Source organism: Neomonachus schauinslandi, chromosome 4 (assembly GCF_002201575.2).
Source record: "Neomonachus schauinslandi chromosome 4, ASM220157v2, whole genome shotgun sequence".
NCBI lineage: Eukaryota > Metazoa > Chordata > Mammalia > Carnivora > Phocidae > Neomonachus > Neomonachus schauinslandi.
Window position 1 is genome coordinate 4,664,551 of NC_058406.1, and position 25,483 is coordinate 4,690,033.

A 25,483-nucleotide genomic window follows, 5' to 3' on the forward strand; every position below is an offset into this window, starting at 1 on the left:
CCTCCTGGGATTGGAAGTAAATCAAAAGTTTGGGTAAATTCCCAACATTTTCAACAGCTGTGAAGTGGCACAGAAAGATCAGAAAGTCAGAAGCACCATAGTCCTGCTAAGTGGTTGGCTTATCTGCATGACTATGCAAATGAGGCGTGTTGCCGTGCTCACTCCTATATTCTGTTTTATTGCCTGCTTTGCAGAATGGCACATTTCAAGATGAAAGCCATTTGGACTTTGAGCTAGAGTCTCTGAAGTATTTTCTTTTCTGATTATAAAAACACGTACTAATTGTAGAAAAAACTGGAAAGTTGAAGGAAATGTACAAAAGAGAAATTTATCTAAGGCCTCACACCCAAATCCAACTGTGGTTAACATTTCAGGAGATTTTTTCCCAATATTTTCATGAACTCTTTTAAAACATAATTGAGATTGTTATACTGCTTATATGTGTAAAATGTATTTGAAATTGTATACTGTTACACAGCTTTGTTTCTCAGTTTTTCTCCTCAGTATTGTATTTTAAGCATTAAATTCTCATGCATGTTTTTAATGGCTGTGTAATATGAAATCTTTGAGTTTGCCACCTAAACTTACATCAAAGTAAAGTGATGATAATAGTTAACCCTTATACAGCGTTGTTTGACGTACTTGGCATAAATTAAGCCATTTAATCCTCATCACCACTTTCTGACAAAGGTACAGTCATTATTCCTAGTTTATAGTAAAGCCTTTAAGGCTGAGTTAAAGCCCTTCATTGAATGCGAGGACCAAAGGATGAAAGAACTGAGAATAAAACAACTAATGTTGCCTGGGTTTGCCATGCAGCTACCTTCTTTTTGAAACGCTTGTAGTGTTGGGAGTAGAGGTGGGCGACATGCCTCCTACTTCAACTTTGCAGGGGCAAAATCCCAGCAATTTGGGTAACTCATGTAAAAATCAAAAGTCTCTCCCCATCCCTTCCCTTACAATCTCTTAGTAGTTGTGGTCTTCTATTTATTTGTTTCTCTGATTTTCATCCTGCATTCTCTTCTACCACTGCTTCTTAGTTGCAACTTCCATCAGAATTCCTGGGGACAGGAGTCTCCATGTTCAAGGATGGAAAGAATCAACTGTACCCTAGAGCAGTGATATCCCAACATTTGCTCTTGACATCCAGAAATACATTTCATGTCATGATCCAGAACACACACATATATATTAATCTTTGATAAAATATCTGAACAGAAGTTTCAAGAAACAATGCTACCCATGGTGTACTCTGATATTTTCCATTCCATTCGACTCTACTTCCCCCCACCCCACCCCACCCCACCGCACCCCACCCCACCCCACTCCATTCCATTCAAGAAATATCAGTTCCCACCCTAGATTGATATAAGGACTCACTAGTGGGTTAATGGGTTATGACGTGCAGCAAGAAATTGCTGCCCTGGTTGGTTCAGGACCAAGGACAGCAGCCCCTTACTCTCCCTTGCAATGGCATGTCGGTTTCTCATTCTGACGCCACCAGCTTGTGTTGACTTGGCCTGGACTTCCTGGACTTCCCATGGCCCACTTTGGATCTTAGTGGTCTCAGAGTCTCATACCACTTTCTAGTTTAGGTGCCTAGTCTTCCAAGATCAAAAGCTTTTTCAAGAGAAGGCCTAGGTCTTCTCCATGGTTTCTATCCCCCATAATGACTGACCCAGATTTCCAAGGAATTAATGGAGCTGAACAAGTGAAGATAAGGATATTGCATCAAGGCTGCTCCCCTGGGGGCGGGTGTGCAGCTGGCTGTAGACTCACTGGGAATGCTTCATAAACTGTTATCACATTGGACAGGGAAGGCCTCCCTTCACTGGAATCCTTTTCTTTTTTATATGACTAGAAAAAAAAGGCCAGTGCTGTCCTCCTCCTATTGATATTACCATATTGTGACCCTTTGAGAAGCAAGCTCCCTTTTAATAAAAGTTTTGACATTATATGCATCACCACATCACAGCCTTCTCAGGAAGATATATTTGACTGACTATGTTTTCTGCCCTGCAGCCTATGCTGCTCTTCAAATGACACGATATGATGCTTGTGCACGCCTTATCACTCATCTTACTCCTTGATATTATCAAGAAACAGGAGAAGAGGAAGATCTCTTTTTTCCTTTTAAAGTAATCTGAGATTCTGAGGATAGGGCCCACCTTGTCAAACGGAAGACCGATGCAGACTATCAATGGTCAGGTTTTGGATGCGTCTCCCATTTGTAGTTTTAATTAAGGCCTCATACGGACCTATGTTTGTGTCTTTGGGAATAGGGTATCTGCACGATTGATCAGTGTTATCTGCAGGTTGGAGCCTGGTCCTGTTCTGCTCTCCCAAAGGATTCCTGCTGAAGCAGCATAGCAGTGGTCCTTTTGAGTTGTGTGTCAGCTAGGAAGGCTGTGTTTATGCATATGTTAAAGTCTTCCGAGACCAAACTCAACTGCTCTTCAAAGCAGAGTAGAACAATTACGTCTAGAAAATTCATGAATTCTTCTCCTGTTTACTCTTCAATTCCAAAAGCTCAAAGCTGGGGTGCTTGCTTGCCGTGTGGGATTCATGATCACAGGTGTTAGCAAATGGAGGTGGTAAGAAGCTTAACTTCTTTTATGAAGGTGGGTTATGAAATCCAAACACTATTGAAATCCAAACACCTTTCATCTATTAATGGCCACCAGTGGCCTATAATCAAGTCACACTCTGTTAGCTACACAATTAACTTGTTTGTTTGAAGTGTGAATTAAGGATTTGAGGCATTTGCTAATTAATCTTACTTGCTCCCTACTTTAGTGAAATCCCTGTATTTTCCAAATTCAGGCAGTTCTGGAATTTAAGGACAGATATTTGTTGACTCAGTTTTCTTCCTACATGAAATGAGCTTGTTTTGCTTTTGCACAGATGGAAAGAAGTAGGCTTTCAAGTCTTTCTTCCCCACTGGACTCTTCCTTAATTTCATTTTCAGTTCTGTAAGTTATGGCAAGTACTTCCTCCTTGCTGTAGTTCTAATGGCTCTCTAAGCTTGAGTGTTGTACCCCTCCTATGGGAGCAGAGGCAAGCACTGGAGTCTCCCCCTTTGCCTGCCTTCTTTGATTCTCTCTTTGTTTGTGGCTCTCTTCTGGAATGAGTTGCCTTTGTAGATAATGGGATTCCATTATGGGGTGTTAGGGCTGCTCTGGAACTGTCGGCTGTGAGGGAAGATAGGAGGTTTTGATCAATGGTTTCTGCTTGTATCTTGGATGTGTTAATTTTAAGAGGGTTTGCTTCTGTTTTTATTAGTTTTATTGGATTTGGGGTTGGGGAGGGGTTAGGATGAGTGTTAGTGTTTGTTCTGCAAGGAAATTTAGTTGTTCAGAGTTAAGTGGCTTTGCTTTGCTTGGAGGTAGGAAGGGCCAAGAGCAAGTCGAAATGCCTACCTCTAATCTGTCCCTATTGGCACCAGAACCCCATCATTGCTAACTTCAAATCCTTTTCTGACCTCCTTGAATGATTTAAGACCCATTTCCAAAGGGCTCTATTGGTTAATATTAGAGCAGAGGTAGATTTTAGCATTGTGGGTGGGGTTATCTATTGGTAGGAAGAGAACACACACACACACACACACACACACACACCCTGATATAAATTCCTGATTTTCATAGCTAGGGATTTGGAATTTATCTTAAAGGGAGGTGGGTACACAAAGACCAGCAGATGCAGGATATTTTTACATGGCTTGTCCCTTGTCCCTAGTTCTTAATGGGAGTTGGCAGTGTGTGGCTGTCAGTGACACTTTCTGTGCAGATAGAATCCTGCCAAGGTTGAAAAAGAAGCCAAATTCTTGCAACACTGCTTCTGTTTTATATTCAGGTTTATATCACTATTCTGGAAGGACTTATAACAACAATCTGTGCTCTTTTAGGCTCTTCTGATTCTTCAACTGAATCTATCAGATCAGCACGTCTACATCTTCATCCAAGGGTAGAAGTGAAGGGTGGGTGTTGTTAAAGCAGAATTGGTATTCAGTTGTCCCTGGACATTATCTCTTCCTCCCACTTTTTGATATTGGGGAAAGCCTGGGTCCCCATAGACTTCAGGATAACTTCTCTCTGAGGCAACAATGGTACCCTCAAAGTTTTAGCCCTGGCTATGTCCTTTATTCGTCAGATTGCTGACCTCTCAAAGAATAAAACAAAAATCTAAAAATCTAAAAATTAATGTCACGATTTTACTGCTGTCTATGATAGAATAACTGGGACCAGATTTGTCCTTTTGCCATAAACAATATAAAACTGGACAAAACATGTGGAGTAATATTTTCAGATGTTATGCAATAGTCAGGGTAGGACTTTGGTTTCCAAGAGGATATTATGAGTCCTACAACCACTTGGTATTTCTGCTCAGAGGCATTTCAAGTTTGGTTTCAGGGAGGTTACCCCAAGCTGAGTACAGTCATCCTGCTGAGTTGAAGAGACAGATAGCAGAATTTGGGGAAATCGGTATGGCCAGATATCAGAAGGCAGAATGTCAGAGAGTAGAAAGCCTTGTGGAGAAAGTGTTCCAGAAATCTGCATGGGTCCTCTGGAAATATCTGTTGGATATTGAACTGTTGAAATTTGCCAAGGTTGGGCTACAAGCATCTAGGACTGTAAGGTGAAAAATTTCCAGAACTCACATAGGACAGGGAGGCATTCAAATTCTGACCAGCCAGATTGGACAAATGGGACATGTAGTACAGAAGGAAAAAAAATAATAGTAGGGCTAAAATATTCCTAGAATAAGAGTACTGTAGACCCACCTTTACAAAGATTAAGCCTTAAGAAGATCAGGTTGATCCACAAGTAACTCAAATGCCTGCCAGGGCAAAGCCTAACATTCTTTATTTAAAGATAGAATAGCTGACAGTTTTCCAAATTTGATGAAAATTATAAACCTAGTGATCCAAGAAACTCAACATACCCCAAGCAAGATAAATACAAAGAAAACCACAGCAAGGCACACCATAATCAAATTGCTTCAAATCAATGATAAAGAGGAAATCTTAAAGTCAACCAGAGGCAGGGTTGGCAGGAGGTGGGGGGGGAAGACACATTATAAGAGAACAAAGATAAGAATTTATGCAGATTTCACATTAGAAACCATGCAAGCCAGAAGACAGTGGAGTAAAATCGCTTATGTGCTGAAGAGAAAAAACCTGTCAGCCTAGAATTCCATATTCAGTGAAATTATCCTTAAAAAAAATGTAAGTGAAGTAAAGATGTTTTCCAATAGACACACACACACACACACACACACACGGACACAGGCACATCAGAGAATTCGTGGCTTGGAGACCTGCACTATAAGAAATGTTAAAAGTTTGTGTGAAGGATGACACCAGATGAAAACTTGGAGCTATACAAAACAATGAGGAGTGCTAAAGATGGCAAATGTGTAGGTAAATTTAAGATATTTTCCTTCATTTTTTATTTCTTTAAAAGATAATCAATTGTTTAAATCACTACATTGCGGGTCTAGAACATACCTAGAAGTAAAGTATATGACAACAGACAATACCAGGAATGAAAGAAGGGGCAAAGTGGAAGTATGCTGTTTAAATCTTTGCAATACACATGAGTGGTCTAGTATTATTTGAAGGTATGTTCTGTTAAGTTAAAGATGCATAATGTAAATCTTAGAGCAACCACAAATGAAACAGAGGCAAACCTAGTAAGCCAATAGTGGAGGTAAATGGAATACTAAAAATAAAAAAGAATCAGTTAATCCAACAGAAGGCCAAGAAAAAAAAAAAAGAGGAAAGAGGAACAAAGAACAAATGGAACAATCAGAAAACAAATAGTATGTAAATTTAAACTAAACCACATTGATAATTACACTAAATACAGTCTAAACATTCCCAAAAGAAAGCAGAGAACTTGGAGTAGACACAGATTTCTTAAATTAATCAAGAAAAAAACCGATAAATGGAACTTAACCTAAAATTAAAAACTTCTGCTATTTGGGGCTCCTGGGTGGCTGAGTTGGTTGAGCGTCAGACTCTTGATTTTGGCTCAGGTCATGATCTCAGGGTTGTGAGATCAAGCCCCATGTTGGGCTCCGTGCTGGGTGTGGAGCCTGCTTAAGATTCTCTCTCTCGGGGCGCCTGGGTGGCTCAGTTGGTTAGGCGACTGCCTTCGGCTCAGGTCATGATCCTGGAGTCCCGGGATCGAGTCTCGCATCGGGCTCCCTGCTCGGCAGGGAGTCTGCTTCTCCCTCTGACCCTGCCCCTCTCATGCTCTCTCTCTATCTCATTCTCTCTCTCAAAAAAAAAAAAAAAGATTCTCTCTCTCTATCTCCCTCTCCCTCTGCCCACCTCCTTGCACTCTCTCTCTCAAAACAAAAAACAGACAACAACAAAACTTCTGCTCTTTGAAATATGTCTTTAAGAAAATTAAAAAGTAGGCCAGAGATGGGAAGAAAACACTCATAAAGTATAAACGTTATGAAAGACTCATATCCAAAATACAAAATGAACTATTACAATTCATCAATAAAAAGACAGACAACCCTATTAAAAATTGGGCAAAAATTAAAACAGACTTTGTAAAAGAAAATATATAAATGGTCAATAAGCACATGGAAAAATGTTACATATCATTATTTATTAGGGAAAAGCAAACTGAAACTGCAATGAGATAATTATATACCCACTACAATGGCTGAAATAGAGAAGCTTGATAGTGCCAAGTGTTGACAAAGATGTGGAGCAACTTTAATTCATATACATTCCTGATGGAAATAAAATAATGAAACCACTTTGGAAAGCAGTTTGACAGTTTCATATAAAGTTAAGTACATACTTACCATATGACCAAGTGATTCCATGCCCTAGGTTTTTACCAAAGAGAAATGAAGACACACTCTCACACAAAGACTTGTGAATGAATGTTAATTCCTTATGAATTTTTATTCGTTAACAGCTCACAACTGGACAACACAAATGTCTGTCAACATTTGAATGAATAGGCAAATTGTGACAAATCTTTACAATGGAATAACACTTTGCAATAAAGGGGAATGGGATTACTACACAAAGACATAGATCAATCTCAGAAACATTATCTCAAATGAAAGAAGCCAGACACAAAAAGAATACATACTGTATGGTTTCATTTATATAAAATTCTAGAGCGGACAAAACTAATCTGCAAGGACAGAAAGGAGGTCAATGGCTGCTTGAGGCTGGAGGTATGATGGAGATTGACTGAAAAGGGGTATGAAGGAACTTTTCATGGTGCTGGAAACATTTTGTATCTTAAATGTGGTGATAGATACATAATATATTTGTTAACATTCATTGAACTGTATATTTAAAAGAATTGAAACAGTCTGATCATGAAATAGGCAGAGGACCTGAACAGACTTTTTCAAAGAAAACATAATACCCATGGCCAACAGTCAAATGAAAAGATGCTCAACATCACTCGGCATCAGGGAAATACAAATCAAATCTGCAACGAGATGTTACCTTACACCGGTCAGAATGGCTAGTATCAAAAAGAAAAGAAATAACAAATGTTGGCAAAGATGTGGAGAGAAGAGAACCCTCCTGCACTGTTGGTGAGAATGAAAATTGGTGCAGCCAGTGTGGAGAGTGGTATGGAGTTTCCTTAAAAAGTTAAAAATAGAAGTACCCTATGATCCAGCAATTCCACTTCTAGGTATTTACCTGAGGAAAATGAAAAGACTGCTTAAAAAAAATTTATGCACCCCTGTGTTTATCACAGCACTATTTATAATAGTCCAGATATGGAAACAACCTAAGTGTCCATCAATAGATGAATGAAGAAGTGGTATATATACACAATGGAATATTACTCAGCCTAAAAAAGAATGAAATCTTACCATTTACAACAACATGGATAGGCCTAGAGGTTACTATACTAAGTGAAATAAGTCAGACAGAGACAAATACTATATGATTACACTTATATATGGAATCTAAAAAACAAAACCAATGAACAAACAAACAAAAATCAGAAACATACTCAACAGAGAACATACTGACAGTTGCCAGAGGGGAGAGGTGTGGATGGGATGGACAAAATAGGTGAAAGGGATGAAGAGGTACAGACTTCCAGTTATGAAATAAATAAGTCACAGGGATGAAATGTACAGTATAGAGAATATAGTCAATAATACTGTAATAACTTTACAGATGACAGGTGGTAACTATACTTACCATGGTGAACATTGCATAATGTATATAAATGTTGAATTTCTATATTGTACACCTGAAACTAATATAACATTGTATTCAATGAAAAAAATAAAGTACATTGGGGCACTTGGGTGACTTAGTAGGTTAAGCATCCGACTCATGATTTTGGCTCAGTTCGTGATCTCAGGGTCGTGAGATTGAGCCCTGTGCTGGGGCTCTGTGCTCAGCACAGGGTGGGCTTGAAATTCCCTCTTTCCCTCCCCCACCACTTGTGTGCACATGTGTGCTCTCTCTCAAATAAATAAATAAAATTTAAAAAAAATAAAGTACATTGACATAGAAAAACATCAGAAGGAATTTCCACCAAAATGAATGAATGAATAAATAAATGAGTTATATTTTATTGTATGTAAATTATACCTCAACATAACTGATTAAAAACTTCAGCCCAGCGATCTACTGTGTGCCTAGAATCTGCATATATTACCCCATGTACTATAGTGTGTTATCCCGTAGCTCAGGTGAGGAAATGTCAAGTCATTTGACCCAAATCACGAAGGCAGAGGGAGATGGAGTGACATTTTTCTACTCTACAAGAAATGCTTTTTTATCTCCCCCCAGAGGCAGATTAGATCTCACAAATTAAGGGTACACATCATTCCAATGCCTTTCAAACTACCTAGTGTGTGACTGGCATCTGGGAAAGTTAATACAGAGTCCTCACTGTGGTAACTCGGACACTTCCCCCAAAACATGCTGCTTCTGCTTTAGGTGTCTTTTCATTACCCTCTGCTTTTTAGCATCTTTTCTAGGATGACACAGCAGTGAGGATATCAGTATCCTCAGGACTGTGGCTGATTCTTATCAGTCAGGGTCCATTCAGGACACAGAAACCATGCTGATTATTTGAACAGAGAAAATTTAGTATAAAGAATTGTCAAATAGTAAAGGGTGGTTGACTACCAATAGGGATAAAGAGAATTCTGAGGGTTCTAGAAGTACCAGCCACCACTGGAAGAGCAGCTACTACATGTAGGTTGAAGAAGAGTAGACCATAAATAATCTAAGGACTAGAAGAGTTCCTTCCACCCCGTGGGCTGAAATTCAGACCTCTTCAGAGCACCTGGCCAACTCAGGAACATGCTGGCTGCCAAAGGGTATGGGCTGCAGTTGGTCTGCCGAGGTGACTTGTTGTTGCTTGAGGGCATTGGGAAGACCAGAGCTGCAGCCTACCAGGGAGAGAGTGTGCTGTGGGGTGGTGCTGGAGCTCATGTGCATGGCCACTGGGTCCCGCTCTGAATAATAGTGATGAAGATAATAATAGTGATAGAGGACGGAAACCAGAAAGGAGACGTCTTCTTGCCACTATCATCTTGCAGGGTGACTTCATTGCTCTCTGTTGATGAAGCTTAGGATTTTGCTAGGATGGCCCAGGAGAAATGTCTACAGGGCCTATCATCAGTGTCACAAAGTAGGACAAATAAGGGTGAAATTGGAGCTAAAAAATAATCATTGACTACTGGCACAATATTGAAATGGAAGGTGGGGCAATCTTAGGTCCAGATTAATCGGCAACTATTGTATCAAGGGCAGTGATTACTCTGGCTAACATATCTCTCTTCTTCTTCTTGTTTTTTTTTTTTTTTTTAAGATTTATTTATTTATTGAGAGAGAGAGAGAGAAGGAGAGCATGAGCAGGAGGGGAGAGGGAGAGCAAGAGAGAATCTCAAGCAGACTCTGCACTGAGTGTGGAGCCTGATGTGGGGCTCAAACCCACAACCTTAAGATCATGATCTGAGCTGTAACTAAGAGTCAGATGCTCAACTGACTGAGCCACCCAGGTGCCCCTAACATATCTTCTTCTAAAATCTTTTGCTCAAAATGTATTTTCTTTCTGGATAACCTATATGGTTTATGTCTTATAATCCACTTTGTTTTCAATGCCAGAAACATCAGAGTGGGAGCCCCAAAGTCATGTGCCTACAGTGTCCAAGTAGGTGAGTGAAGCAAGCCAGCCAGGTGGGGAAGGTGGCCATCTGAGAGCTCATGCCCATCCAAAGGGGCAGCTGCTTCTTAGCTCCATCCAGCGGATGCTCTGCAGGAACTTGGGTCCAAAGTTGCCAGATCTTAGTTTTCAAGAAAAGCTGGAAATGCCCATCTCCCAATCCTGAAATGTTGGCAAATACACCAAAGGGGAGCAAACGTGGTGTGCACCAAACCAGCACATCTCTGGGTACATTCAGCACCCTGAGCTTCCTTTGCTTTGGAGATGCCCTCACTGCCTTGTTTGCTCCAGCCAATTGGCTTTCAAGCCTATTTACTTCACTTTTGAAAAAATTCAACTCGGTTCCACTTTCCCACTCACACACTGTAGTTCAGGATCCCACCCTGTCCTTTCTGGGCTGTGGTCCCTCTCCCCCGTCACACCATCAGAGTGCTATTTCTTTTTTATTTATTTATTATTATTTTTTTAAAGATTTTATTTATTTATTTGAGAGAGAGAATGAGAGACAGAGAGCACGAGAGGGGAGAGGGTCAGAGAGGGAAGCAGACCCCCCGCTGAGCAGGGAGCCCGATGTGGGACTCGATCCCGGGACTCCAGGATCATGACCTGAGCCGAAGGCAGTCGCTTAACCAACTGAGCCACCCAGGCGCCCCAGAGTGCTATTTCTAAAGCACAGCTTTTCTTGTATCTCCCCTCCACATGAGAGCTCTCAATGACTCCCCTGGCTCTTGCGGATAAAACTCCATTCACTGGTCACTTTAATTCCTCTCCAGTCTGGTGCCTCCCTACCCTCCCAGCTTTGGGTTCTGTCATTCCCCGTTCCCTGCAGACTCTGCCTACTTCCCACTGCTCAAAGTTCCCCAAACACATTTGCTGCTCTCACCTTCCTGCTTTTGCACTTGGAGTTTCCTTTCCCTCATGCCTTTACCATTTGTCAGCCTGGCAACCTCCTACTCATTCTTCAAGACCCAGTTTAAATGTTAGCTCCTTGGTGAGACTTTCACTTCTCTGCTTAGCACGGACACATGATCTGGGCTGCTAGTGTGGCATCATCATCTGTTGTGTAGTTGACACAAGAGCCCTGGATCCTGCAGCCCCGTCTGTCTTCCCAGCTGTATTTCCCAGGACCGTTACTCACATGTCTGCATCATTAGGGCCTTGCAAAGTGCCTGGTGTATAGTAGGTGCTCAATAATTCATCAGATGATTGAACCAATGAGTGGATAATGAAATGAATGAAAGACTGGGTGGATTGCTTCTTCACCGAATCTCTCTCTCAACGTTTTTATGATGGTTCATTGTTTCTGCTCGGATTGGCACTTTGATGGTCATGACAGTGCTTTACCACATCTGAAAAAGATAGCCAACTGGGCCAGGCTTTATTGCAGAAGTTTGGGCTGTTAGGAATTTATCCTGAATTGCTACTTACCATTTTGTAGGAAGTCCTCCAGATACCCTTGGATCCCTGAGATCTTAATCACCACCATTCTCATAAATTGTCAGCATAGAGCTATGCTACCACTCATATAAATAAAAAAATAGAAACCATTATTCTCGATTCTGGTTGTTGACAACAAGAGCTGGTCATTTTGAAAGCATGATTTGGGGTGCTGTTTTTAATCTGTGGGTGGGGACCCAGAACATCCTGTAGAGGGTGTTGGCTTGGCCAACTGGGTGCTTGGGAAGTACATCAGTGGATGGGGACAGGAATATACAGAGAAGGGACATTGCACTATTGGCCCCAGGGGGGATATTTATCATGGAGGAGGAGACACTAGCTTTATGCATGGGGTGCCCTGCAGGTGAGAGATGCCCCTGGGAGAGGGTTATGGAATGGTTATTTATTTAAATTAAGGCCAATTATTTTTTGTAAAGTGCAGTGAGCGGTGGGTTCTGGGAAAATGTGCTTCCACTATAAACATGTTGGTTAAAAGTCATTAATATGACATTCACACATCCCTAATAAAGTACATAACACAGAGATCTGGCACCATTGAAATACCCAGAGGACATTAAGTATGAGTCTTAAAACCAAGAGTATTGGAAACAAGATATTTTTACTTCTCGTTTGGGAGTAATATAATTGCATTTTGTGGCTCCAGCAGATGCTGGGGCCAGCTGCTAGGAGAGTCCTGGCTTCCCCTCCCCCCGTCCCCCCCCGCTTTGGTCCTTTACAGATAAAACCCTTGTGCAGAACTCTCATAAAAAACAAACTTTAAAAATTATCCCTTGGTTGCAGATTCATTTTTTTGGTGTGCAAAATATCTGAGATTGTATAGACCCCAGATATTTTTATTACTTGGACTCAGGAGTATAAAAACAAAACATACCTCTATATAGTTTTTTGTTTTTGTCTATTTAATTTGTCCCAATAAGCAATAAAGACCCCTCGAGACTGACCCTACTCTCTCCCTGACATTGGACCCATGCCTTGAAGCCAGATCGGAGATGGACTATTCTAGGGAAACCTGGGAGGGACTCCTGCCCTTTTTCTGAGGGCTGCTCCAGGTGAAATTGTTGAAGGTGAAGCCAGTTTCTTGGGGCTGGATGATTCGATGGGGTGTCTGCAGTGGGAGGCTCCTTCTGGGGAGGGAATGGAAGTGACAGCGAGCTCAGGCTGAGGGATGGGGGTGAATTCAGCCCCTCCGAGAATCCCGCATCCTCTCCCAAACAGATGCAGCTTCCCCACACACCAGAGGCAGGACGCGGCTCCTCACCTCGGAGGTGGACCAGTGTGGCAGGAGCCCCGCTTCAGGGGAAGTATTTGCTGTGTTTGCTGTGGCCACATCTGCATTCCCCCCTGCCCCCGGGCTCCCCGTCAGTCCTCTGGATGAAGAGGGCTTGGCTTTAGAAGGCATCTTGTTTTTTGCAGATTCCTCTGATGTCTGTGTCTAGGGCTGTCCGTCCGGTGTGGCAGGTGGACGTGGCTGTTGAGCACTTGCAATATGGTTGTTCCAAACTGAGCTGGGCTGTGGTCTAAAATACACACTGAGGTTTGAGAACTTAGTACGAAAAAGAATGCAAAATAGCTCGCGGCTGCTTTCTGTAAATTAACAAAATGATAATCATTTGAATCTACTGGGTTAAAATATAAAATATATGGACAAAATGTATGATTAAAATCAATCTTTCCTGTTTGTTTTGACTTTTTTGAAAGCATAGCTTCTAGAAATTTGAAAATCACACCTGTGGCTCGCTCGCATCTGTGGCTGACGTTCTGTTCCTACCCGACAGGGCTGCTCTGGGGGCTGGTTGGCTGCCGCCTTTCGGATGTGCGGTGCTGAGCAGACCGTGACACCTCTGCACACAGGGCACGGAGCCTTGATGGCAACCATGCCCTTGTCTGTTCACCTCCATGACCCCCAACCTGCAGCAGGACTTGGCTCAGACATGGGCTCTTTCTGTTGGTGTCCTTTAAAGATTTTATTTATTTGACAGAGAGACACAGCGAGAGAGGGAACACAAGCAGGGGGAGTGGGAGAGGGAGAAGCAGGCTTCCTGCGGAGGAGGGAGCCCGATGTGGGGCTCGATCTCAGGAACCTGGGATCATGACCTGAGACGAAGCAGATGCTTAACGACTGAGCCACCCAGGCGCCCCTGTTGGTGTCCTTTAGAAGAGAACGGGGCATTCTTTCATTCCTCCTTGCTAGGTCCCCTGTCATCTCCAGATGCAGAATTGTTGGGGGCTCTACAGTGTCGAGACTCAGAGACTCAGACCCTCCCCAGATGCTGCAAAACTAGGCGGGGAGAACCAGCAGGCACAGAAATGCTAGCAGCAGAGGGTACTGTGTGCTGGGAGGCCAGGAGTGGTGCAACCATTACTGAGAAGGTTGCGGAAGCTGGAGTTCCCTGGAGTGAGGCAGCAGGGAAGACTCCCTGGAGGAGGTGGGCTATGAACAGGGCCAGGCAGGTGACACAGGCAGAATCAGCGCATAGGGGCTGAGGTGGGAAGGGGCAAAAAGAGCCACTCTCAGGGCAGCCACTGTGGATGACCACAGCTTGCTTGCCACCAAAAGGGGCTTTGTAGTCCTCCATCAGACCCCATCAGCTGGGGGGGCGGGTAGACAGGCCCAGCCTTACCTGGCAATTAGGTAGTGATGCCTTTGGATGGTGGAGATTCATGACGACACAGGGTGTCACAAGGCAGTGGTGCCAAGCGTGGAGCTGTGCTGCCCCTTGGTGCCGCCCCCCTCTGCCCTCCTGGATGGGGCTGGGTCAGTGCTTTGGGGAGGGGCCCACCCAACTCCCTGGTCTGCAGGGACCGAACCTGGTGCCAAGCAGATACAGGGGCCTGTGGGACTCTACTACGTTTCGTTCCCAGAGCCCTGCCACACACAGACATGATACCTTGGCGGCAGTTTTTCTATTTGAACGTCCAAAGGACAAAGTGAACATTTAAAATCTGCAAGCTGGACAGTCTTTGCTTTGGAGCCTGCAGCGAATTCCTTCATCTTGACAGTCGGGTCATTCTTCTCAGCATTGCTGCAGTATTTAGGGTCCAAGAAGAAAGAGATACCAAGAGAGCCAGGGAGCTGGAGGAGGCCTGTGGGCATGGGGTGTAGCTCTTTGGGTTCAAGTCCAACTTTATAGGCAGGGGGGCTGGCATTTTCTGCACCCCAGTGTCACACCTAGCTGGATGTCTACCCTCTCTTCTTGTTCTTTTTTATTACTAGTGGCACTTAGTACATTCACAATTCGGGGTAACTTTTACCATGATTTAGTTCCAGTTTTATCCCCCCAAAAGGAAACCACATACCCATCAGCAGTCACTCCCCATCGCCCCCCCCCCCCCCCCCCAGCCCCTGGAAACCACCAATCTACCTTCCATCTCTATGGATTTGCCTGTTCTGGACATTTCCTATCAATGGAATCCTACAACATGTGGCCTTGTTTTCTGGCTTCTTTCACTCGGCATGTTTTCAAGGTTCATCCATGTATCAGAACTTTATTCCTTTTTATGGCTGAACCCCCTTCTGCTGTGTGGATATAGTACATTTCCTATATCCGTCTATATTGTGATGGACATTGGGGTGCTTCCACCTTTTGGCGATTGTGAATAATGCTGCTGCGAACATTCGCATACATGATTTTGTTTGAGTTGCCGTTTTCACTTCTTTGGGGCAAGCTCTCTTCTTGTTTGAGCATCCCATGAATTTCCTGGGCCAGACTTGAGTTTGAGAGCCAACAAGATCATGCATGCACTGTGAGTCAGGAGCCCTGCTTCCCAGCGTGGGTCAGCCAAAAATGCTGACCTTGGGTAAGTCCCTTCTCTTCTCTGTGCCTTAGTTTCCTGCTCTGTAAAAATGAGATAGACCAGATCTCTTTCCATTTGCCTTCCTCAGAGCCCTGGGTTGGTGGAGCTTTGGGGAAAGAGGGAAAGGCCAGACAGTTGGGCTGAAGATCTTTTTTTTCTTTCTTTTTTTTAAACCTCTTTCCCTTCTTCAGCTTGACTAACTCTCTTTTTGTTTGTTGTTTTTCTCCACATTGTAAGATATTTTAAGTAAATGGTTTCTGAATATAAGGGATTTTCTCTGTTCCTGAAGTGTAGATGGTCCCATGAATCATACAAGGGCTTCTGGGTGAAAATGAACTTGATCCTGCTAGAAGGAGAGAATCCCAGTGATGGATGCTCAGCCTGGCTTCCCTTGGTCCCCTGAAAGGTGGTGGGGCAGTGAAGTGCCTCCGGGTCAGTGGGGAGACCTGTGCTGGAGGAAACATGACTCTCCACATGCTGGTTTCCTTTTCTCCTTCTGATCACATCATAAATTCAGAACAGTAGTGGAGAGTGTAGACTCTGGAACCATTCCACACTGATTTGGGTTCTAGTTGCACAGAGACTAGCCATGTGACCTTGGGCAAGCTACCTAACTGTGCTGTGTCTCAGTTTTCCCATCCATAAAATGGGCATGGTTCCTGCTTCATAGTTTGCTGTCAAGATTAAGTGAGATTATCCCTCATAAAGTCCTAGATCAGTACTTGGCCTTAGACATCATTCTGCTAATGTTAGCCATTGTGATGATAGTAATGATGACTCAGATGATGAGATCTCTGTTCCCCTAAAAGCCATCCCCTTTCCTGGCCCAGCTGACTCTCCTTACGCTGAATTTTGATGGTCCTTACTTTGCTCTGCACTATTTAGCATCTATTATTCTGTTTGGTTCTTTGGCATGTGCATATCCATTTTCCCAATATATTCCTTAGCTTTGGGAAGTGGGCGGTCTGGCCCATGGTCTGCCCATCTGATGATGAGGTGGACCAAGACCTGCATCAGGGAAATGGGCTGTGTGGACTGGGTAGCATGGCCCTGGGAGTGGACAAGTGACTCAGACATGCCTAGTCCATCTGGAAGCCAGGCAAGCAACTTGAGCACCACAGAGGCAAGTGCCTGGGTCTGGACATTCAGTTTCCTTTGCTCAGTAAGCCTGCTCTTAAGTGGGGATGAGTGCTTCACCAAGGGGCATTGTGTGGGAGGTATTGTTACCTTGGGGGGAAGGAAGCAGTGGCCAGTGCTCAAAGGTTAGGCTCATAAATCAGTGTGACTTCCTGTGGCTTTGCTTGCTCATACAACAGCTCAGTAGACCTGGGATGACCCACTGGGTGTGTCTACAGACTTGACTGGGCAGGTGACCCTGTAATGGTGCTTACGCTGCTCTATCATGTTGTCTCTATCACCTACTTGACCACACCTACTTTAAGAGCGGGCTTCAAAGTGGTCTCGTTTACTAACTGGCACACAGTAGGTGCTCAATAAATATTTGTAGAGTAAATATTGAAGGCAATAAGTGGTCCAGGGGGTTTGTTTCTTTGAAGGACAGTAACAGTAGGGGGCCCTGCTGGGTTGGGGTGAGTAGTGGCTGAGGGATGTTCATGAAGGTCTTCTTTGGGTGTCTGGGTCTTCGGAACACTGTGATAAGTCTGGGGGTGGCTGGGATGTACTGTGCCCCCATCCTTCTGGGCCAGCAGGGGTCACTTAGCTCTCGGCATGATCCTGAGTAAGGATGTGGATCCGAGGGGTTCCGGTAGGCACAGACTATTTTTCTGGATGGCAGGTTTTCTGAAATTCAGGTAGACGGGTTGACACACATAAGTGGCTCAATTTATCCACTCCCCGACTCCAGCCACAGCCTGCTCTCCATGTTTTGTGAAGCCAAATGGGCATCAATAGATACATGGAAGGATCAACTCCAACTAACTCTGAATAGTCCCTGTGATGTTACCATTCGCTCTGGGCATGGGGGACAGGGATGGAGAGGGATGGAAGGTGGGGATGGACGGAGGTAAGTCCAGCAGCACTGGCACCTTCTGAGCTGCACCATTTTGGTAACTGCTACCTCATTAGGAGCCTCCAGATGGCAGCTCCCATCGTGTGGACCTCATAATGAGCATAGCGCTAGCTGTGGCCAGGTGGGGGGGCATTGCTATGTGCCAGTCGGAGTATTAAGACTTGTTGCTCCTTTTAAGAGCCCCATGAGGTGGTCCTATCTCAGTTTCATAGAAAATGGAGGTTTCTACAGGGTGAGCAATGTGCTCAAGATCAGACAGCTAATGAGTGGCAGAGCCAGCACCCCAAGCCAGGTCTGTTTGCTTCTGAAGCTTGTGCTCTTAACTGTGATGCTACATCACCTTGCTACAGTGGTGTGGAGTTCAGTAAAGTACTGGTAAGGGTTTCCTTTAGGAACTGCTGCATTTCATGGCTTTTAAGCTAAGACTTCACCTAATAATAAACCTATACAAACACACAACAGCCTCAGAACACATGCACATGGACACACGGACTTACTCCTACCTGTGCATTTATTTCTCTCACGCCCACTCTTCCTCCGCCCCTCCCTTCTACCCGCCCCTCCATCCATCTGCCTAACAGACGCCTGTCAGGACACTGTTAGGTCCTGGGGATACATCAGTGATGACATATTCCTCGCCCTTGAGGAGCTTATGATCCAGTGGGGGATGCTATCCAAGTAAACAAGCAATTAGAACGCCGCAAAGTGATAAATCATAGGGAATGGATGGTGTGGTGCCATAGGAGCACACAGGATGGGCAGCCGACCCCGCCATGAATAGTTAGGAGGGCCAGCCGAAGCAGGGGGTGTCTGGCTACGGTGAGGGCTCAGGGAAGGCGTTTTCTAAGGAGAAGAAATAGAGTATGGAACAGAAAAGGCTCAGGGATGAGAGAGAACAGGGTGCTGGTCGATCCTCTTCTTTAGCTGCACTCAGTGACAGGAACCTGTGTAATTTGGGCCCCAGGTTTCTGCTTGCCAGGTTCTTGGTGGAAGATGCGGGCTTCCAGAATGAGGCAGTGCGGGCTCTGGGTTACCGGTCACTGGCCGCCTGGTGGTGGTGGCTGATGTCCATGATGATAAGAGACCCTGATCTCCACCTGAGCCTGTGGCCTTCAGACTGCATGGTGTGGGTGGTGTTTTCTACTTTAACCTGCTCTGCTAACCTGGTTTTGGTGAGAGTCTCCTCTTTTTCTTTAAGGGCGGGTTTAGCGTCTCTGGTCACAGGTGTCAGCTCCGTTATGTCCAGGCCCAGAGGAGGCTCAGTGCAGAGGAAGGCTTTGAGCCTCTGGACGGATAGGTTGCTGTTCACCACGAGCCCTCTGGGAACCTCAGCTGCAGAGAAAGTTGAGACGGGGGCCCCCTCTCTGCATGTTTTGATAGTCAAGGGCAGCAGCTCTGTCTTGTATCATCACCAAGATCAAGGGAAATGTGTACTAGTCCATCCTTAATTTAACTCCCAATCCCTGCCAATTTCATGTTAGCAGATCCGTTTGGAGCTGGGAGTAATGGGCCATATCATGCCCCAGAGCTGGAGCAATGACTTATGTTGATGTCACCCACTGGCTTTTTATGGAAATTATTAATAAATCAGTAATTCTATCTGCAGTGATGTTGTTGTGTTTATAAATATTTAATTTACCTTCAGGTGCCCACATTTTCTCCATCTTTGCCTTAAACTCTGCTGACATTGCTCTTCTTTCTGAAGCACCGCTCAATAGATTAAGTTATCAGTAGAAGGAAAGGTTAACCTCTCTCTCTCTCTTGCTCTGGAATATGGCTTTATCTTTTCTTTTTAATCTTTGTGCGACTTGGCTCAGGGGGGTGGGAATCAGGCTGAGGGAATGTGACATCTCTTGTGACAATGATGTAAGATGAGTCCAGCTTCAGGAGAAGACGGACGGAACTTCCCAATGATGACCTTGCATGAGTGCAGACCTGTTGTTGGCATGTATTCGTCCCTCCTTCAAATTAATGACATTTAGTATCTGAAATGGTGTCTGATGTTTTCCTCCCACAGAGAAATAGCTTTGTCCTTGCCACTGACTCATCTTTTGAAATCCAGTGCTTTGATTATTATTGTATGGCAGGCTGAATGGAAAGGGCTTAACAAAATCAAATAGAAGCACCCTCCAAGTCAAGCATTTTCCAGCAGAGATGGGGGTCCAGACTTGCCAGGGAGGCAGCAGCGGGGAAGCAACAAGGACTTTCTTACCTCTCAGGAGCCGACGTGAGCTAATTGTTGTTACTATTTTTTTATTCTTCTGTTTCAGGAAATTGCAGCTTATTTAATAACATTTGAGAAACACGAAGAATGGCTAACCACATCCCCTAAGACAAGGTAATGTCCCAGATCTTGCAGCTTTTCAACTATGTACGGTAAATGGATTGATTTTCATTGATTACCTGGTTTGGCCAATCAATTCATGGGCAAGTTGAACATACCATGTTGTGTTTGATAGCATGTGACACTGGGGTCTCATTAGTTGACCTAAAACCGTGGCCATGACCACAATCAGCTTAAAAACAGTGTAGCTGCCGTCACATGAATTGGGACTTTTAACGGGATGGCTTAAGGCTGGGTCCCCCAGCTGGCTGCTTTGAAAGCCTTGGCAGGTGGGAACATCAGGGGAGGTTTATTTTGGGAAAGTGCCCACCAGCCACCAGTGTTCTCTAGAAACTCACTCTTTAAACAGGAAACTACCTTAACTGTCCACGTTCACCTCAACGTGCTTTACGAACTGAAAGTTGAGTCATTCTTGGTGGTGCTGAGAAGATCTCCCAAATCAGAAGCAGGGGCTAGGATTGCAGTTTATTATTATGCAGTGAATGAGCTTGAACCTACCACCTGCCTCAGACCCGGCCCTTCCCTCACCACTCGGGGCCGGGGAATCGGTGAAGACGTGGCCGCCTGGTGTTCTACCACACAGATACTGCTGTGTGAACCACGGTGAAGTTGGGGCTTAGGGTGTATTGAAAAGGCAGCCTCCTCTTTCCTCCCCTGCCCTCCGGTTTTATTTTTGGTATGTTGCAATTTAGAGCTTCGGAGATCCGTGGCCAGCAGTTGCCACCACCTTTCCATTAGCGGTGCCAGGGCACACACTCGTCGGTGTGATGCGCGTCGGCCGGAGTGTGGCTCTCCCGGTGACCGGGCAGTGGGTGTGACTTCAGAGGCAGGAGGTTGGTCTGTCTCCCTTGGGGTGGAAGCACCAAATTCTCCAGGGGAAGGGGCGGGGGTGTGTCCTCTGCCCCCTTGGCCAGTTCCTTGACCTCTACTCTTTCTGAGCCATGGAGGAAAGAGGGTCTTACCCTCTAGAATGTTTACGCATTCTGGATGGTACTTTGGACTATTACTTTATTAGGCTTCAGTTTTTACTGGTTAGCATCATTTCGACGAGGATAAAAATGTCCATTTTGGAGGAGGTCGGAGGATATTGAGGAGAAAGTTTAGTTCTGAGATTCACATCTTCACAGGTCAGGCTAGAAGTTGGCACTGATTTTTTTTTTTTTACCTTTCGGCTTGAATCCCTCTGCAGAATGTTCTCAGCTCCTCAGCCTTCTGGGGCCGTGATTTCCTTTGCTATAAAATCAAGTGGTTTGCATTAGTCAGCTTCTGCTGCGATCATGCTTTCTAAGAAATAATCTCCAAACTCAGTGACTTGGAACAGCAGACGTTTTTCCCCCCTGCTCACGGGTCAGTGGGTTCACTGTGGCTTTGGTTGGGTTTAGGACTGCTCCATGTGTCCTTTTGTTCTAGGACCCAGGCTGAGGAAGCACCCACGGTGTGGGACGTATAGTCATGGAGCATGGCAGGAGCTTCAAAGCCTAAAGCAATCCGTGTAGGCATAATGAGGATCCCTGCTAGATGTGGCATCCTATGTCGCACCTGCTCACAAATCCATTAGCCAAAGCCGTTCCTGTGGCCAAGCCCAGTAAGAACAGGGCCAGGAACGACATTCTTCCGTGGAGCGTGGGCAGGGGTGGAGTGATGAGTGAATGGTGGCTCAGTCTACTATTTGGTGAGCACAGCCGTGTCTCCAGCTGTGGAAAGCCTGGCACACTCAGCTCTCCTTTCTTCTGGGCGCATCTTATTCCAGGGCAGACATTCCCAAACTTGAGCAGGCACCAGGATCCACTGGAGGGCTTGCTAAAATACACACGCCGGGGCCCCAGCCCCAGAGTCTCCGATTCAGTGGTCCTGGGGTGGGGCCTGGTCACCTATTATTTCTAACAGGTTCCTAGGTGACGGCATGCAGCCAGTCTGGGGCCTCACTTTGAGAACCGCTGCCCTGGTTTCTGTGGGGGGTGGGGGGAGGAAGTCTGTCTGATTTCTGTGTCTGCACTATTTCCCGACTCCGAACAGTGCCCTCACCTCGAGCAGCCTGCAACTTCTCTGTGCGTCCTTCACTCCTCAGCGAAACACTCCTTGAATCTAAGTGGAAGGAAAGAGCTTCTCTTTAGCTGGAGAGCGAGATTCTCTGGAATGCGTCCTGGGCCAGACATCTGATTTCAGATACGCAGACACGTGCTATGTTTCAGAACATCCTCTGACTGCAGATCAGAACATTTCAAGCGGGGATTTTGCCTTATGTTTCAGCCTTCAGAGTTTGGGTTTCAGTTGAGAAGTGAATGTCACTCACGGTCATGCCTGACTCACTTGACTTTTTTGGAGTATAAATAGAGCCAGGAGACTTCCCATCCCGAGGCACAAAGGGGCACGCGCACAGCTGAGAGGAAATGCGGGAATCAGATATCAGCAAATCCAGGTTAGAGGCCTGGCCCTGCCCCTCAATCACTTTGGGACTTCTAGAAAGTCATTTTTGCCCCTCATTAAAAGCCCCTCTGTTTTTCTTCATGTATGAAATGGCATCGATGCTCCTGTCCTCACTGGGCCATAACGAGGGTCGAGTGAGACCGTATTTGTGATCTGGCTTTCTTTGCATGCTGTGAGGCTCGGTGTGGATGTGCACGGACGTCCCCGCTCCTCTTGTCTGCAAGGGCCAGTCCCCGGGGTCCGCTGGAGGATGCAACTTCAGGAGACATCTGCCAAAATCTCTCCAGGCTTTGGAAAGATGAATTTCTTTCCTCAAGGCAGAGGGTGAAGACAGAACGTTTCCTATTAGTATTAGTATTACAATATTCACTCTGTGTTTACACTCCAAAGCTTCTTGTCCCAGGAGGAGGAAAAGTTGCTGTGGTTGTTCAAGGACCTTCCTAAATTAGTTGTTGAGTTGAGTTTGGGGTCCCCCCCATCTCTAGTATTGAAATTAATTGGTGCACTTAACTGCTGAGTTCATACAAACTGGCCTCCTGGTACCAAGGAATTAATGACGCCAATGCTCCGCTGAAGGAGAAGGCAAGGAAGCTTCTGTGTACCACTGCAACAGACACTGCTAATTTCATTTTAGAAAATTAATAAAAATGAATTGCACCACTGACATTTATAGAGTTTCCTAATAAAATGATACATTGTTTGTGTGGAGGAATCCCTATTAAATTAATTGTTGTCATCAGTTCCCATATAGATGTTGGCCTAGGAGCTGCCCAGGGACCCGCTCCTTGTCTCAGTGGCTTGCTGATGGCTGGGGGTTATAAATATAGCCCTTGCTCAGATACTGCCCTAATTACAGGCAAGGTCCCGGGAGCCCCACTCACCTGTTTCATAATGAGGTGTGCTACAAGGAGGCTCCCAGGGTTGGGGGCCTCCGGGGCGGTGGCGGCGGCACCGTGACAGGGTTGAGTGTTGAATGTTTAAACAGCCCATATTGTATTATCAGCAACTGAGACCTTCTGGAAATGGCAGCTTGAAAAATCACCCTTCAGGACGTCTTTATTTGGCACTTGCTGTGTGCTCAGCACTATAATAATACCATTTGGAGGCCCTAGGGAACGTCGCACTCCCCACCCCACCAGGTGAATACGGAGTCTTGGAATTAAGAGCCTCCTCCCTCGGTCTAGAATGTTCTTCCAGCTCCTCCTTCTGGCCTTGATTCTGTGTCACTTCCTCTGCGAGGTCTTCCCTGAACACACTATTTAAAACCACACCCCTCCCATTCAGCCAGACCTCCTTTCTTTTTTTTCTCATTTTGTTTCTCTGGAGCACTTGCTGCCATCTGACGCACGATGTAGTTCATCTATTTATTTGTGTAATTCATTTATTCTTGATCCGACCTCCTCTCCCCCAAAGTGGCAATACCACGAGGTGCTGGTGTGCTCGTGGGCGTATCCCTAGTGCCTGGAACAGTGCCGGACACGCTGCGCTCGGTACACGTTTGTGGCATGAATGAGAGTGAGGCAGATGTGTCTGAGTGTGTGAAGGAAGAGATCCGGGCTTGCTCTGTTCCATTTCTGTCTTGTGTATCCCCAGGATCGGCTAACTGACCTGGCGCTGTGCTCTTAAATCCTTTCAGCTGTTCTGCCGGGCAGCGAGATGCAGAGAGGGTACGCAACCTGTCCAAGATTGCATAGCACATGTTGGAACTGGAACTTGAGCCCAGGGTTATTTTACTGCAAAGCTTGTCATCTTAGCTTTTATGCTGTCCCGCTGTGTGGGTGTGGGGTTCGAAGGTGGCCCAACACATAATTTCACTATTCCCGCCCCCCACCTCCCATCTCCAAGATTTCTGAGCCACCCAGGAGAGCCAGGCACTAGGCAAAGCCTCCCTGTGTTGGTGAGCACTGCTCAGGTGATTCAGTCAGGTGCGTTCCCGGATTGCCCTCCTGCACCCGACTTAGCCTCCCAGTGGCAGGCAGTGTGGGAGAACTGCACGCTGCTCCAACAGTGCAGAATGCAGAGTGGAGCGGGGCACAGGGGGCGGGCTGCAAAGTTCAGCAATCCCAATAATGCGTTGCTCCTCCCCTGGGAAACATGCAACCTTCCCTGGAAGCCGGGGACACGCAAAGCTCAAGATGGAATTAGGAGCACTTCCCAGGAATCCTGTGTACACCAGTTAGAAGGAGGCTGGAAGATGCTATTAATAATCTAATTAATTAATTAGATTTATATAGATAGCACCTAACACCGAAGCACTAAAGGTCTAGTAATAGAATTTTCCTATAACGAGCACTAAATGCTTCTTGGTCAATAAGCAGTAAAACAGCCAAGTCTAGGGAGGGAGTCTGGAAGGAAAGGAGAAGAAAAGTGAGACCTAAGTTTCAAGAAGAGCCACGTGACTCCCAGAGACACCCCACTGTCCCTCTCTCGTCTCTCTGGACACCCCCCCCTCCCCCGTCCATTGCTTCTTGTGCTCCCGGTGGTGGCCAGGCAGGAGGGTGGCCACCAAGTCCTCCGTCCTCTGCTCTTTCTTACCATGTCCTCCCCCACCCCTGCCCCAGGGCTCTTGTTCCCTGGATGGAGTTAGCCAGTGCTTATGCCCGTGTTCTGGACTGCAGTCCGCATCCGCGGTCCCCCAGATCGCCCGTAGCACCAGTGTCATGCTTGGATTAGGGGAACCTCTTCCGCTGCACTTCCCTCTCTGGGCTGGACCCCCTCCCTGCACCAGCTGTCCTACAGTGCTCCTTTGTGGCATCATTGTTCCCCTCCAACGCCTTGGAGATTTCCTATGTGATAAGTCCCACTCTGGTGTCACGTTCAAGGTCGCTCTCCTGCCTCAACCCGTCTTCTTCAGTACTTCCCTTTGACTCCCACCTCAAAGCACCTATTACAGTTAGGGGGCTGCTTCCTGCTGTCCAAACACATCTTTTGTGTCCCCTACTTTTGCCTTCAGACCTCGAATGCTCCATGTCCAGCCCAGTCTGCCTGTCCTTCGAATCTCACCTCTTTCTGGGAGCCCCCGCAAACGCATCAACCTGTGGTGAGCCCTCTTTGCTGTCAGCTTCTGAAGCCCACATTCACTGTATCGTCAGCTGTTTGACAGTTTAGCTGCCATCAGTATGGAAGTCTTGCCTCCCCAGGGAGATGGTGAGCCCCCTGCCCTTGGGTCGTGCTGCCTCTTTTGTCTCTGAATGGCTAGTGTACAGAGGAGCTTCGATGGGGCGCCGCGCAGTGTGCAGACTT

General features: G+C 45.6%; 1 protein-coding gene across 1 annotated transcript in view; it reads left to right on the forward strand.

Annotated features, from left to right (window-relative positions):
• CAMTA1 (calmodulin binding transcription activator 1) overlaps nucleotides 1-25,483 on the forward strand; it is an 841,075-nt gene that overhangs the window by 269,627 nt on the left and 545,965 nt on the right. Inside the window, exon 4 of the mRNA XM_044913866.1 lies at nucleotides 19,740-19,807. Coding sequence (XP_044769801.1) covers nucleotides 19,740-19,807 — 68 coding nt within the window. The remainder of the gene's footprint in view (nucleotides 1-19,739; nucleotides 19,808-25,483) is intronic.